Source organism: Mytilus trossulus, chromosome 6 (assembly GCF_036588685.1).
Source record: "Mytilus trossulus isolate FHL-02 chromosome 6, PNRI_Mtr1.1.1.hap1, whole genome shotgun sequence".
NCBI classification, from domain to species: domain Eukaryota; kingdom Metazoa; phylum Mollusca; class Bivalvia; order Mytilida; family Mytilidae; genus Mytilus; species Mytilus trossulus.
In genome coordinates, this window is record NC_086378.1 from 14,683,589 (window position 1) to 14,699,213 (window position 15,625).

Genomic DNA, 15,625 nt, shown 5'->3' on the forward strand with positions numbered 1-15,625 from the left:
TCAAATTTTCAGATTTCATTTATTGTATATAGAAACAATTAATAAATTTAAAACTGAACTAAAAAACCGTTACCCTCAGAGTAATATTTTTGTTCCGAAGCAATATGAATTTGGAAATCGAAAATTGAATATAATTCTCACCCAACTTCGATGTTTTGCATCATCCTTAAACTATGATCTATATAGGGTCAACATTATTTCTGACCCTTCCTGCCGCTGTGGTGTTAATCGTGAAGATTCCTATCATTTCTTTTTTAAATGTATATTATATTCAAACATACGAAATAAAATGTTTGAAAGTCTTCGCTGGCTTCCAAATGATTGTAAAATTAACATAGAACTACTTACCTCGGGTAGTTGTCTTCTTACTTTAGAGCAAAACCGAAACATTTTCAAAAATGTCTTTGAGTTTATTAAAAGTTCGGAAAGATTTCAAATTGTCTAGGTAGCAAACCATGGTCGCACACACATCATCATCTAAGATTTCTTCTCCCTTTTTTTTGTCCTTTTTAATTTTTTTAATTGGGGTTTTTTTTTTTTTTTTGTTTTTTTTTTATTATTATTTTTTTTTTTTTTTTTTTTTTTTTTTCTGTTTTCAAAATAATTTATTCATTTATATATTTTTATTTATTTTTTCTGTATTATTATTGTTTTCTTTTTCTTCAATCTCCAATTTTCCGTCTTTTGATCCATATTTATATATATATTTACTAAATTAGATATACCATTCTTTACATGCATGCTCATACATATATTTTTGTATTATATTGCTATAAATGTTAAATGGAGAAGACTTCATAAGTCTGTTTGACTTGTGTCTTATCCAATTTGTACTTTAACAAATAAAATATGTTTAAACTAAAACAATTAACTATATAAAAATATGAAGATGTGGTATGATTATCAATGAGATAACTATCTGTCAAAGTTAAAATTAAGTGGATGTAAGCAATAGAGTCAACCGAACAACCTTCAACAATGAGAAAAAATGAAACAGTTTAATTGAGAAAACAAACGGCCTAAAATACGAAAAAAACCCAAATATGACAGACTTGAACAAACGGCAACCATGCACTGATCATGAACTACTTGGTTCTGACTTGGGACAGACACATACAAAATGTGGTTTAGTGAAACGTATTTGTGAGTGCTCATTCCTACCAAAACATTGGACAGTGGCGTAACAGCATAACACCAAGAAAAAAACTATTAAAATCATTTGAAGATGGCTTAGCTGATCTGGTCGATACAAAGCAGAAAAACATAAAACCAAAAAAAGACCAGACATGGCAGGGTATATGCCCATCCTTCATCCATAATAACAGAAAAGACACTTTGTACAGCTTGTCGATGGTCTGTGACCCGATGTATTAAATGCAAATAAGATATACAAGCACGTGTAATAGTATAATGAGAATGTTTCTAAAGTCTGTTTGATTTCATGTTGAATCATATTAATCATCGTTTTTACCTGAATCATTTGTTACAGGTCAAATTAGTCAACAAAATGGTTCCTCCCAATAACTCCATTGTTTCATTTCAAATGTTGACATACTTTTCCGTATCATAATAAAGATAGTAATAAATTAGTAATACTAATAACAAAACATACTTAGCAGGTAAGTCACCCATCTCCAGTTAAGGGACAAGAGGAATGAAGCATGTTTGAGAAGGGTAAAACATCAATCCGTCAGGTCACAAACATACTCCCCCCTGAAATATTAACCTTCTCATTACTCTTGTGAAGAGGAAGAGGTCTTTCTCCGTGCTTAGATCTCCGACAGGTTCAACTGAACAAACTATTTTTGAGAGTGATTCCTTCTCTGCTAAAAACGCAGCCAAAATTAAACAATTCAGGTATGGTGAAATATTATTGTTTTTAATAAGCAAGCTATTAGGATTTTAACAAAGCTGGGTATGTGTTTTTTTTTAAATCCTGTCAATATGTTATTGTTCAATGAAATGTCATTATGTTATATTTCTATTATAAATTAAAAAATACGTTGAACCTTAAACGTCAAAAATATTTAATCAAGTAGTCGAATGAACCATTTGTGGATTTTTATAAATTCTATAGAACTTTTGGACTATTTTAAATCTCGGTCTATTTCTGAAATTAATTCTGAGTACATTCTTTTGATTTTTCAACTCTGTATGCTAACATTGTCCGTGTGAAATTTTAAAATTGTTTGAATAAACATCGAACAAAAAAAATATGTGACGTATAAAACGTCAGGCAATCGAAATTGTTTCTTTTAAAATAGTAACACGATGATGACTGCTATACCCACATTTTGACTATTTTACTTATTATGCCTGTTTAGTTTATGCATCATTGTAAATATAAAGAAATTTGATGAGAAAACCAGGTTTAATCCTTGAAAATGCCTGTACCAAGTCAGGAATATGGCAGTTTTTGACCATTCGTTTTGTATGTGTTTTGTAATTTGGTTTTACCATGTGATAAAGGACTTTCCAATTTGATTTTCGTCGGAGTTCAGTATTTTTGTGATTTTACCTTTTGTCATGTAAGATTAGCATATTTACTCTGTATGACATACACTCATTAATCATCAGCCGTAAATATACTACTGTTGAATTTATTTTCTTTTTTATTAGAGGAAACTTTGCCGGTGCATAGGTCTATCCCAAGACTCCGAAAACAATTAAGAACAAAGTCTGAAAAACGTTAAAAAAATTCCAGCATGGGTTCCGGTGGAAGTAGAAAGGTAAGTACAAACATCCATTGATGGGTAAAAATGTACAAAAACAAGAATAGGTTCGTAGAAAAGATATCACAGTCTATGGTTGTGTTGGAAAGCTTTGACTCAATGATAATAATAATACAGAAATCCAACAATCTTGCTTGTAGTCTGAGTGATGTAGTCACTATAGTATCAGTTTATGTAAACATACCTAGTTCTCGGGTTCATTGTAGTCAACATCAATTTTATCCCTGTAACAGTGACCGCCTCCCCTATGCAGTAAGGTGAGCGTGATTTTGCTTTAGGTTCGAGAACACAGTTATTTCGTAGTGCATTTTTTTTTAGAGAAATCCTACTTTCTCAATACTATGTTTTAAAGTGTTTTGTACCACTTTTGAGACAAATTATAACAAAATTATAGAACACTTTTTAAATCGACTCTAACTCAAATTATGAACAATTGTATGTTAAGAGTTTCTTTAAATCATTTTACAGCATCCGACGTGCTAATTTTAAAACTATTTTACTGGACCAGATCACTGCTTTACTTTAAAATTCATGAAACAATCATTTTTTTACAGTGTAATTTAATCCCCCTACTTGCGGTTTGAGTTACAGGTTAGACAATACTCGATGATGTTTTATGAAGATTTAAGCCCCAGGCGAAGCCGAGGGCTTGAATCTTCATAAAACATGACCGAGTATTGTCTGACCAATTTAGAACATATTCACACTATCTATTGACCTTACAAAACCATCCTTTCCCATTGTAATATTCAAACCTAAATAAGAGTTAACTTTTTATAATGAAATAAATATAAAACATAGGTGATGATCATTTCAATGAATAAATAAATTTGTGAAGGATAAATTGTATTTCTTCTTCTTCAGGTAAAATTTAATACTTATATATCTTTAGATTTTTTTTATTTTAAAAAGCAACACAATGCTATGAAAATCCCCTTTTTGAAATTTGATTTTTTTTTATAAATGTAAAACTCTCTGTAAGATTATTTCAATTCAGACCATTCAACATTAAATGCTTACTTTTTATTGATAAATTTAAATGTGTTTCTCCGAAAACAATCCTTTGCTTTATATATCAGCAGTCTTGCATTGTGTATTTTTGAAAGAAAAAGAAAAGAATTCCCTCAAATGTAAGGTATGGAAATTAAATAAAAATCATTTTATTTATCCTTACCAATTATTTTTTTGAGTATTCTATATATGTGTTTCATTAGCATGATTAGAAAATACCTGAAATTTTGCAAAAGTCATATTTTTATATTTTAATCTTTGCCCATTCGTCTTAAATCAGTAGCATATTTTCCCAAGGAAAATGCCTTAGGGGATTGAACACTTCGTTAGTGCAACTATTAAGAGTTCACTTTGATAATTAACTGACAATGAAAAGTTATTCATGTATAGCATTTCATAGAGCATGGAAAACCATGTACTATGAAAATTAGAGGGCAAAAAACTGATTTTTCATTGGACGAGAAGGGGTGAGTATGTTCTAAGCATAAAACATGAAGAAATACATTAAGAAGGGGCACAAAAAGTAACACACTGTCCACGCTAGGTACTAAATACGTATTGTGTTTCCGGACCAGATAAGTGACGTGTTTGACTAAGTTTTCAGAATTTTGCTGTTTTTAGAATTAACTCAGTGGTATGATCGTTTAAAATTGAATGTTTCTAAGTGTTATCTTATAATTTGTACACTTATAATCCATTTTAATGCTATATCATTAGAATTTAACGAAACGTGACAAGATAGCATATGTATTTAACAATAATTATCATAAGAATTTGTATATCTTTTCATTTTCGAGCTTGATGAAACTTCATTTATTTGAAACAAACCAACCTTGCATGCCAATCTGGTCATGACCTTTTATAGATGGTCAAATTTCATTATACATTGAAGCTGTTCGTTCCGCATATAATCACAAAATGCTGATCTTATTATTTCATTTATCAAGGTATTTATACATATCATATTAGTCGTAGTAAGGTTTTATTTCAACTAATATTGTCTTGCACTAGTGAAATCAAATGCTTTCTATATCGTCGATAAGTGCTTTGTTTCAAGTGTAGCTAGTTGTGTATTTGTATTTGCATGGTTCACCTCAAGATATTTGAGGGTGTTGTGCTTCCGTTTTTGAATTTAAGCATCACCCTTGGATTTCAAGTATCACTCTTGATTTTCTGGTAGAAAAGTTTATCTCATATAATCTCAAAACTCCAGGTTCATTTGTCAGGAAATTAAGAGTGATGCTTGAAATCCATACGGGGTACATTGTTATTAAGGATAATCTTGAAAGGCGATAATTTTAATTTTTGTACATACATTTATATTTTTCTTTGATGATCCCTGCCTGAAAAGAAACATCAAATCAGTTTCGTGTTTTGAATGTTTTAGGCTACACCAACCGTTTTAAAGGGATACAGACGAGAGATAAGCAATGTATCGTTGATGAAAGTAAAACAGAATAAGGTTGGAAGAATCGATGAAGGTGAAGTAGAGACACCATCTAATGCAACGTCAACCAACGCAAAAGTAACGGTGTCTTCTACCAGCAAGAAGCAAAATGATCTCTCAACTAGTTTAGAGGAGAAAACTGAAACTGTAGATATGGAAGCTTTAAAACCCGTAGTGGAGATGAATGAGGAAACAAAGGCGAAAGGGGAAACACAGGTGGAAGGGGATAAAAAGACGGAAGGGGATACACAGACGGTACACGATTCAGGTACAGTAATAGACCTTTTTATCTTTTCATTTGCTTTTCTTATCAATTGTCGTCCGTAGTCATCCTCGTCAATTTCTTTTACAATAATCTCCTCTGCAACTGAACTGGGACAAACTTGTTTCTAGTTTTCAAAATGTGTCTGATAACCGCGCTTGCCAATATGCCAGACATTGCTGAGAAAAGAACATAGGGGTAAAATGATCCGGTACATGTGGATTTACGTGGGAGGTTTAATGTAACTTCCATTATTATGTTTATCTCTGAGTCTGCGCCAAGTATAGATATATCGATAGTTTAACCACGGGAAGCATGTCGAAAATACGTAAAATGATAGTCAAACAATAAAGCGATGTTTATTTTTAGTGCATGTTTTCCTGCGTTTCTTATTGTGTATTAAACTTGTCATTAAAATTGTTAAATGTTTCGGTGTATTAAAGTTTTTCTTTCAGAACCAAATAACATTTCAAAGTCCAACTTTGTTCTTCTTTTTATATCAAATTTCCCCGCCCACTTGCGCTGTGCGGTTGTCAAAGTACTAACAAAGAGGGGTCTCGTGTATAAGGTCATTGCATATGGAAAAGTATCAGAAAAAAACCGTGAGACAATAATTCAGTAGCATGTATTTCGTATTCATGGAAACTTCAATTTAATCCCTTAGCTAGAAATGAATGACGCATGAATAGTGCTTGTAAATGTATTTCAAGGAAATGAACGTAAACATTGAAGGTGAAACAAAGATAAATCATTCGATCGACTGATTCGATCAACAAAAAATATTGGTATACAGGTAAAAACGATGATTGACATATTTTTAATCTAAAAAATGAAATTAAACAGACATAGAAAAACCCAATTGTACGACTTTGATATCCATTTATATCTATATCTATGTTTATATCGCTAATATGGTCATCAGAAGTCGTTGGACGTCAACTCGATACGTTGATTAGATGTTGTATATACTAAAATACACACACAACAAAGCTACATAAAATTGAGCCTATGCCCGTTCAATTGTTTGTTTTAGTCTTTTTATAATTTGGATTAATGTTTTACATTGTTCTTTAGGAAATATGTGAATTTGCGTCAAATCAGTGAACTCGAATTTGACAGCTAGTACCACTTTAAGGCTTTATTTGAAATGAATTTGTATCAACAAGGGGACCAAAATCATTTTGAACAGTTTTGAATCAATGACAATTTAGTAAACGCTTGACATGTAAGTAATTACCTTCTTTTTCTGTTTTACAGATTTCATTAAAACAATTTATTGTGCTACCTCGTCAGAGCGCCCATTACGCAATTTTGGAAAACTTGATTACGATGTAAATGCATATCATGGAGGACGTACTGCACTGTACCTTGTCTCGACAACGTCTAATTATAACAATACACAATTGTCTTTGGTACGATCCGGATATGATGGTAATCACGTACAAATTGAGCTCCTTTCAAAAATTGCCACATCAGTATCAACTGAAGATCAAACTTGGCACTATCAGGTAGACGAAGTAGGAATGCTTATTGCTCATTGTTACTATAACAGTAATCACATCATGCTTTTAACAAACGACAGTAACTATGGCAATCTAAGGAATGGGGTGTTTGTAGAAATGCAGGATAGTAAGTCAACAGTAGAGTTTCCTTTGAATGTCAATGGAGCGAGAGATGAACATGGAAGTGGAATTACATTGATACTTTGTAGTGGCGGAAAAGGAGACGATTCTATAAATGCGTTGTATTTGATTCTCTCTGAGACAGAAGGGAACAAATTCAGCGCTAAAGCCATTTCTGGGGAGGATAAATACGAGTTTTCTGTTAATGAAGATGACTGTCTTTGTGTAAGTGGACCAGCCGGAAGTCGATTTGGTTTATGGCATAATAGAGATAATTTAACAGGTACACCAACGGTAACGTCCCATCCTTTTGTCAGTCAGACGCAGTGCTTAGATGGAAACGAAGCCATTTTACTAATGGAAAACGTCACAGAACATGCTGCTATAGTAATCCTATGCTCAAACAGTAACGGTATGGAAGATTCTACGGTTTCCAGTGTTTATCATTTAGTGATAAAAGATGGAAGTCTTGTTGCGTCAAATGCAATATCTGGTTGTCATGGTACCAATTACAAAAAATCGGACTTATGGACTTTCGAAGTTATTGGTGGTCGTTTGCTTGCTTCTGGACCTACTGGACCTTGTAGATATGGGGTTTTATCCAATATAATAGCATCAAATGAAGAATTAAAGAAATCATGCAAACAAGATTTCTGTCTAGCAACAGGCGATTCGACGAAAACAAAGGGGGATATAGATGTGACAGTAGAGGAAATAAAAGGGCATGTCAACAAACCTTCAGAGATTTGTATAATGTTAGACCATAAAATAATTCAACTTATTCCCATTAATGAACTTTCACAGCAAAATGGATCTTATTCATTTAAGTATATATGGAAAGAAGATGAGAGAGATGTAGGGCATTATCTGGTACGAGTATTTGCTACCAGGAAACATGTCAGAAGTATGTATATTTATAACTCCATTTATCAAAATGTCATTTGAGAATAATGAAAGTATTCTCAAATATTCTATGCCTAAGTTACGTAAAAACTATGTATGTTAAACAACTCAATTTATCAAAATAAAATTTGAGAAATCTCAAATATTCTATTCCTAAGATACGTATGTATGTTTACAACTCAATTTATCAAAATCTCATTTTAGAATTCTCAAATATTTTATTCCTAAGATACGTATGTATGTTTACAACTCAATTTATCAAAATGTCATTTGAGAATTCTCAAATATTCTATTCCTTAGATACGTATGTATATTTACAACACAATTTATCAAAATGTCATTTGAGAATACTGAAAGTAATTCAAATATACTATGCGTAATCTACGCCTTTCAATAACTAATTTTTGTTTCAATTCAGTCCTAGATTTTACATTTTTCCTTGTCTTTGTCCATAATGCCCGCGTCACACTGTCCCGATTTTTACGCCGATGTAAACACGATTATGGAAATTTTCAAAATCGGGACTGATCGTATCCGGATCGGGCTATTCGTTGTGCCATCTGTAACCAGCTTTAACCGTCGGTCACTTTTTCTAGCCTTCGAGGACAACTTCGGGAAGGGTTCTAAATTTTTTAACATGTTAAAAATTCCCGAAGGTGCGTCCGATGTTGAGGATTCCTATTGAGTTCGTATCACCATCCTCACCATCGTAATAACACCGGGAATGCATCTTTGAACATCGTATTGTATTCGTGTTTCCATCGTTTCCATCGTTTCCATCGGATAGTTTTGACATTACGATGGCTAAACGAATGAATCACGAAGCTACCCGAAGGTCTTACGATGGCAACACGACTTCGTGACGACCTCGTTATCCCGTCGTGTTGCCATCGAATAAAAGTACGAAGGCGACAAGATGGAACTACTACGGCAATAAATCCAGCTTAATGTAAGTTAATTTTCGTGCTAAAATACATTTAAAGTGCCATGCGCGATATGCACTGGTCAGTCTTATACGACAGTTAAGAAAGACGTTCACAAAACATGGAGCTTATATCATATGATTCTATGAGAACAAGAAAGTCAACAGCGTTGTTTCTGTTAATTCAAATGGAACAAGAAGAGCAGCTATTACAGGCTTAAGTTTTACTTTTACAAGTAAATTATTATTTTTGTCAATTTTTCATATCAAGTATACATAATGAAAATCACCTCGTACACCAACACTGCAGGTACACGTATATAGGGAACAGACTTTTTCTTCATTATTCTGCTGATTTTTTATGTATCGTCTGAGTTGTTGTCACACGAATGTTCACTGGGACAAATATGAACACTATATGTGTATACGACACATGCAGAAAATGGTTAATTGAATATGCATATTTGATACATAAACTATTTTTTTTACAAATCAACCTAAACATTCAGTAACTGGAAATACCTTTAGTATTGTCTTTAGAACCAGCAGTTCAAAAATGAGCAACCAATTTTTGTGTATTATGCTATTTGAAGGAGACAAAAACAAGTCCATTTGCATGACCGTGACCTTTAGCCTTGAACGTAAAAAATGTCAAATCATTACAAGGAGGAACAATATACCAAATGTGGTTAAAATCTTTTGAAGCATATTGGTTTTAGAGTGTCAACAAGGGTGATATTACCTTGTATTACAACTTATACCTTGACTTTTGAACTTTAAAGTCAATAGCGCTTAAGATATTCTTAACGAGTAACACCATATCAAGTTTTGAGCATTTCGGTATTAGAGTGTCCATAACATTTTTTTCTACACGCAACTTACATGTAGTAAGCGATGGGATAATAAACTAAGTCTTTTAGACATCGTATGGCCATCGCGCCATCATCGTAATCCGTCGTGTAGCCTTCGTAATCAATCGTGTAGCCTTCGTGATCCATCGTGTAGGCTTCAACTGAGATATGAAGCTTGAATACCCGTCTGCGGTTAACCTTCGCATGTCCATCTTTCGTAAATCATTTCGGCACAATCGTATAGACTTCGTTATTCATCGTACTTGCTTCGGTCACTTTTTTGGTATTTAAACGAGATCGGGGCCAACTTCGTACGAACTTACAATTTTCGCATTCGGGTGTCCATCGTATATAAAAATCGGGACAGTGTGACACGGGCATAAGGAATGTTAAATTTCAAAATGTACTCATGTCAGAGTAGAATGAAAAGTGATAAGAATAAAAATAGCAGATATTACGGTTCTTGAAATATAATATTGTCAATTGAACATTCAAAGGGACAGAGAAGTCACTAGTTTCGGTACTTAAAATCAATAGATTAATATGAATAAATACTGATTTTGTTATCTCTTAATTCTGTTATTTTACGATTTTTTTTAACAATATGATAATTTTATTCACCAACATTGCTTGTTAAAATAAACCATTAAGATTCTAAAATTTTCTTGACGTACTCTGTTACAACCCAATGGCTACCCAGAGAATAATGAGCTGATTAGATTAATTGACATACATTTTGCTTACAAAACATTATGATAATAATACCAGAAAAAATATTCATTGGTTATATTCCTTTTAGTTGTAAGTAACATTGGACGTATTGTCTTATGTCAATTAATATTGGTATCTACTCTCTTGACAATTATATATAGACGTCCATGTTTTTTTGGTTTTCTGCTCAGATACATATATACATGATTATTTTTTTTTGTAGGTGGCGAGGATGTGTACATAGAACTTACAAATTCTCCCTATTCATTGATTAGACAGAAACCAGGAGTTATGTATGCCTTGAACGTCGCAAGCCCAGTTTACCAAGACATGAATGGCATTGTATATTCAAGTGAATTTTCATTGTTTGCCAATTACGACTCGACTTTTGAAATGGGTGAGAAATCATGATCCACTTATACTTTCAGAATGTGTTTTATTATGACAAATTGATTATGATAGTTGTTGTCCATTTGTTTGATGTTTTTCATCATTTGATTTTGCCATTTGATAAGGGACTTTCCGTTTTTTTTTTATTTTCGTTCATTTTTGTTTTGTTTTGTTATTTTACTTTTTTATATATGTATGATCAGTTTCTACTTATAAAATCATATACGAAATGTGATCATTGTTTAATCGAATTCGCCGATGCTTATGCCTATTTGTTTTCAAGTGTCGTTAATACCTGATACTATACGTATTCGAACGGCGTTGAAATGGTTATGCATAAGATATAATATATTTACAAATCATAAACATCAGCGGCAGAATGCTGTAAAAAGACTCTGAGATATATCAATAGACATCATGTTGTGCCTATATCAAATTGTCTAATAAAAAATATATGACCAATGATAAATAAATCTTTACGCACTGTGACTATAGAAATTAAGGAGGCGTTATAATCAGTACCTATTTTGATGATTTACAAGAAACAGTGTGTGTACATTACCTTCAAACAGCGGCACCAACAAGCAAATATAAAAAATACATTTTACGAACCATGATATAGATAAAGACAAATTTAAACATTTATCAAAGATATAAGGTAATTTTCATATGAAAAACATATTTTAATAACTATTTGTTCTTCGTATTTTCCTAAAAAATTTTCCGACTCATTATACATTATTCGATCTACTTTTTTTGCAAGGTACCCAATGCAAAGCTGCAGGATTGCCTAAGAATAGAGCAAATCTTCCTGCTTCTATATTAAAGACAGATGACGGCTTTCTATACTCTCGAGCAAGAAGAGCTGAACAATATAATGAGTTTGACCACAGGTTTACTTACAAGGTATTTCATGAATCAAAAAAGATACCAGTAGTTTTTGACCGCATTTTGTACGATATAAAATACAATGAATGAATAGCATTTGTTTGTATAAAATTGAGAAAAGAAATGGGAAATGTGTCAGAGCGACAACAACCCGACCATACGGCAGACAACAGTGTTTTCTTACAATATGTGTATAAAAAACGAAAAAGGAATCTTACAACATCTTCATTTACAAGATTCGTATAATTAAATAACGAGGAACTTGACAACAGGTTTACCTCAAAGATGTGTATGATAAAACAAAAAGGACTTTGACCACAGAATAGCTAACAATTTTGGTATATAAGAAACGAACATTGGTCTGACCGCTGGTGTACTTACAAGATGTATTTGTAAATGGAGATTTTACCACTGCTTTACGTACAAGCTTTGTATGACAAAACGGATTTGGATACAGGTTTACTCACAAAATGGCATGATAAAATTAAGAAAGATTTGACCACAGATTTACTAACGAGCTTGTATAATAAATCAAAGAGAGATTTGACCGAGGGCTTACTAACAAGATGTGGATACTTACTCCAACAAAATAATTTGACCACAGTTTTATTTACAAGCCTGTTATACAAAAATAATTTGAAAATAGGTTTTCTCACAAGGTTTGCATAATAAAACAGTAACTTGACCACAGGTTTATTTACAAGGTTTGTATGATAAAACAAAGGTCACATTGACCACTGGTTTATATACAAAATTGAGTAAGCAAAAAAGTGGTGTTTGAAAACGTTTTAACTTACAAAGTGTGTATAATCATGATTAAAAACAAAAAGAGATGTCAGCACATATTATCCATATTTTAGTACAAACAATTTCAAAAAATAACTTTTTTGGTTAAATTTCAACGACACTAACTTCAATAGTGGTAACAATAATTGTAAGAGCAGACCATACTGACAAAGTCTCAGTTTTTACTAAAGGTATGAAAGAAAAAACAAAATGAATATATTGATTGTATGTAGATGGAATATGAACATTTTCCTATACTACTGAACGTCATTTATTAAGAACTCTACATATTTTAACATTTTACTGAAAACTTCAGGTAGATGACTTACCAAATGGGACATTCAAACTTAGATTGCACCTGACACAGCCAACGTTCCATTTAGAAGTAAATGGGAAAGATGTTAATGATGAAGTCAACCAGGTTAGTTAATCAGTTCGTTCAATAATACCTCTTAATTAATAGTTTTGTATCAACTTTTGTATCTGCTAAAGGCATGAATAAATATATATATACGCTTGCTTAAAGTCAGGAGCCTGTGGTTGTGTGTTGCTATTTGTTGTAAACTACCTCTGTTTTACGTTATTTTTACATTTTTTACCTATAGCTATCATGTCTGTTTGTTTTGGTCATACACTATTGTCAATATAATGCAATTTTATGCGACTGTCCTACAAATGAGAGGTTTAGTTAGCTATATAACCAAGTTTAATCCTTTATTTTCTTCATAAGAAAATGCGTGTACCCAGTCAGGAATATGACAGTTGTAATATATTCTTTTGATGTGTTTGAGCTCTTGAATTTGCCGATTGATAAAGGAGTTTCGTTTAAAATTTTCCTCAGAGTTCGTTTTTTTTTGGTGATTTTACTTTTGTTTGCATAACCTAGAAAATCTATAATTGATTGTGAAAGAGATTAGCAAAGACTTATTAAGTGTTCATAATTGATACTCAAATTAAATTTCATGGTTTTCTATGTTCCTGATAACACCCTCATCTGCTTCATATTCAATACATTGTTAAACAACGAAAATTTGAAACTACTCTTCATTTGTTCGAAAAATTGAATTTGATAACTCTACCTACTCCTATATTAAATTTGAAATGTTTCTAGAATCTTTAAAACAGTAACTACATTATTTTGATGGCATTTGGAATGTTTATAATTATACAAAGTTAAGGCCAATTTAAGGTAGATAGGGTGTCGTCCTCCGTCTTAGATTTTGAAATACAAAAAAGTACCAGAGAACAAGCGGTCTAGATCTTTAAAATAATGTGCAAGTTTTGAGAGTAGAAGGTAATTCATGTGTAAAATTTTCATTTTGATATATGACATGTTTTATCATATTTAAGGTTGTTTTTTTACAACAAGCAGAATAATTTTGTTGATTAAATTATTCCATGTTTGCCACATAAGGGGAGGCAACTCGAATGTTAGGGCAGATAATTTAGATAAAGTTACTTTTACAAAAGAATGTGTTAGGAATTTACCTATTTTATAATGTAGCAAGAAAACGAGTCTTGTGACCACACTTTTTTCTTTTTCTTATCTGAAAGCATAATATTGGAACTATCTATTGATAATTTATCTCAAAATTCTATGGTATAGTTTTCGTTTTATGGCAGAAAAATCCATGCATAATCAATACAAAAACTGTCAATTTGGCACAACCAGTAGCGTAAACAAAGCAGCCTCGTGAACCATTTTTTTCAAATTTAAAAAAAAAAACGCATGATATTAACTACTTTTCAGCAAATTATTACAAAATTCTATGGATTATAGTTTAGACACGAGATCTATTTTAAGGGGAAAACTGTTTTAAATTAATCTTAAATTGTATCCAAAACTTTGCCAGTTAAACAAATATTAAACCTTCAATGCATACTTTAATTATTTTTTTTATAATTACAGAAAATTAACGATAGTATGGAAGCAGCAGGGAACTTGAAAACCCTTACAGCTTATCATGTCGACATTAACGTGGAGATAACAGAGAACTGTCTACTGATACAGAGTCGAAGCGGATCAGATGTCTATAAGAATTCCGGTAGGTGTCTCCAAAACTTAAATACATGATAAAATATGCAAACCGTATGGTACTAAGGGGTCATTCAAAGACTGACAAGTGTAACACAAAAGGAATGACATCAAAAACGTGGGTGCTCTCAAGTGTTCAGGTAGAGTAATTAGATCCTGCTCCACATGTAACAACCACTAACAAATAATAAAATCAAAACAAGACTGAACTAAAAGTATAACATATCATAACCTCGTTAACATTGACAATGTTAACAAGGTTATGATTTGTTATTCTTTTAGTTTAGTCCTTTTTTTATTTAATTTGTCAGTGGCATTGTATTTTCATTAATTGAATCGATTTTAATTTTTGATTTTCCCCTAATAAGTTTGTACGACTAACCCGGAGCAAGTTGTTTTTTGTTATAATCCTGGTACTCTTGATAACTTTTTTTTTTAACCTTACCCGTTATGATTGTAACGATAACATGCTCGTCAAGAATGGTTCTTACTACTTCTAAACGTGCTCTCTGCTTTAATGAACATCAGAAAACACTGTGTAGTCATCTATTTTCGTGGGTACCATTATTAACTGATTTAGAAAATAACTTGCCTCTTTATGGATATTTTATTTCGTGGTTTTTACAAAGTCTGCAACAATCATAAATAAAACTTGTAATTAGTTAAACATTGGAATTCGTAGTTCACTTGTACCCACAAATTAACGAAAATTGATATCCAACGAACGAAAATGAATCCACAGTATAAACAGGAATCAGGAAGTGTCCAGTTTGCTGACATGTGTGCTAGCATGTTAAAATTCCTACGCATCGTGTACAATCTGGTACAAGGAAGTAAATATACAGTTTGATGGACAAATAGATGGATGGATGGATGTTTAACATGCAGTTATATATAACATGGAATTTCAAAACATTACAATAAAATATGAATATAAACCCTACCTTGTACTACAACGACACACTAAATCGGTCCGATAGACTTATGCCACGCTCATAGCGGATAAGCATTTAGTTCTTTGGTCTGAAATGGCTGAGGTTTGAATGCATGACCTCCCGCAGTGGA

At 32.2% G+C, this 15,625-nt stretch overlaps 1 protein-coding gene across 1 annotated transcript in view; it reads left to right on the forward strand.

Annotated features, from left to right (window-relative positions):
• The first annotated feature begins 2,619 nt into the window (after window positions 1–2,619).
• LOC134720848 (uncharacterized) overlaps window positions 2,620–15,625 on the forward strand; it is a 41,729-nt gene continuing 28,723 nt past the window's right edge. The window contains exons 1-7 of the mRNA XM_063583407.1: window positions 2,620–2,729; window positions 5,131–5,458; window positions 6,710–7,978; window positions 10,685–10,858; window positions 11,615–11,757; window positions 12,842–12,946; window positions 14,435–14,570. Coding sequence (XP_063439477.1) covers window positions 2,706–2,729; window positions 5,131–5,458; window positions 6,710–7,978; window positions 10,685–10,858; window positions 11,615–11,757; window positions 12,842–12,946; window positions 14,435–14,570 — 2,179 coding nt within the window. The 5' untranslated portion in view covers window positions 2,620–2,705. The remainder of the gene's footprint in view (window positions 2,730–5,130; window positions 5,459–6,709; window positions 7,979–10,684; window positions 10,859–11,614; window positions 11,758–12,841; window positions 12,947–14,434; window positions 14,571–15,625) is intronic.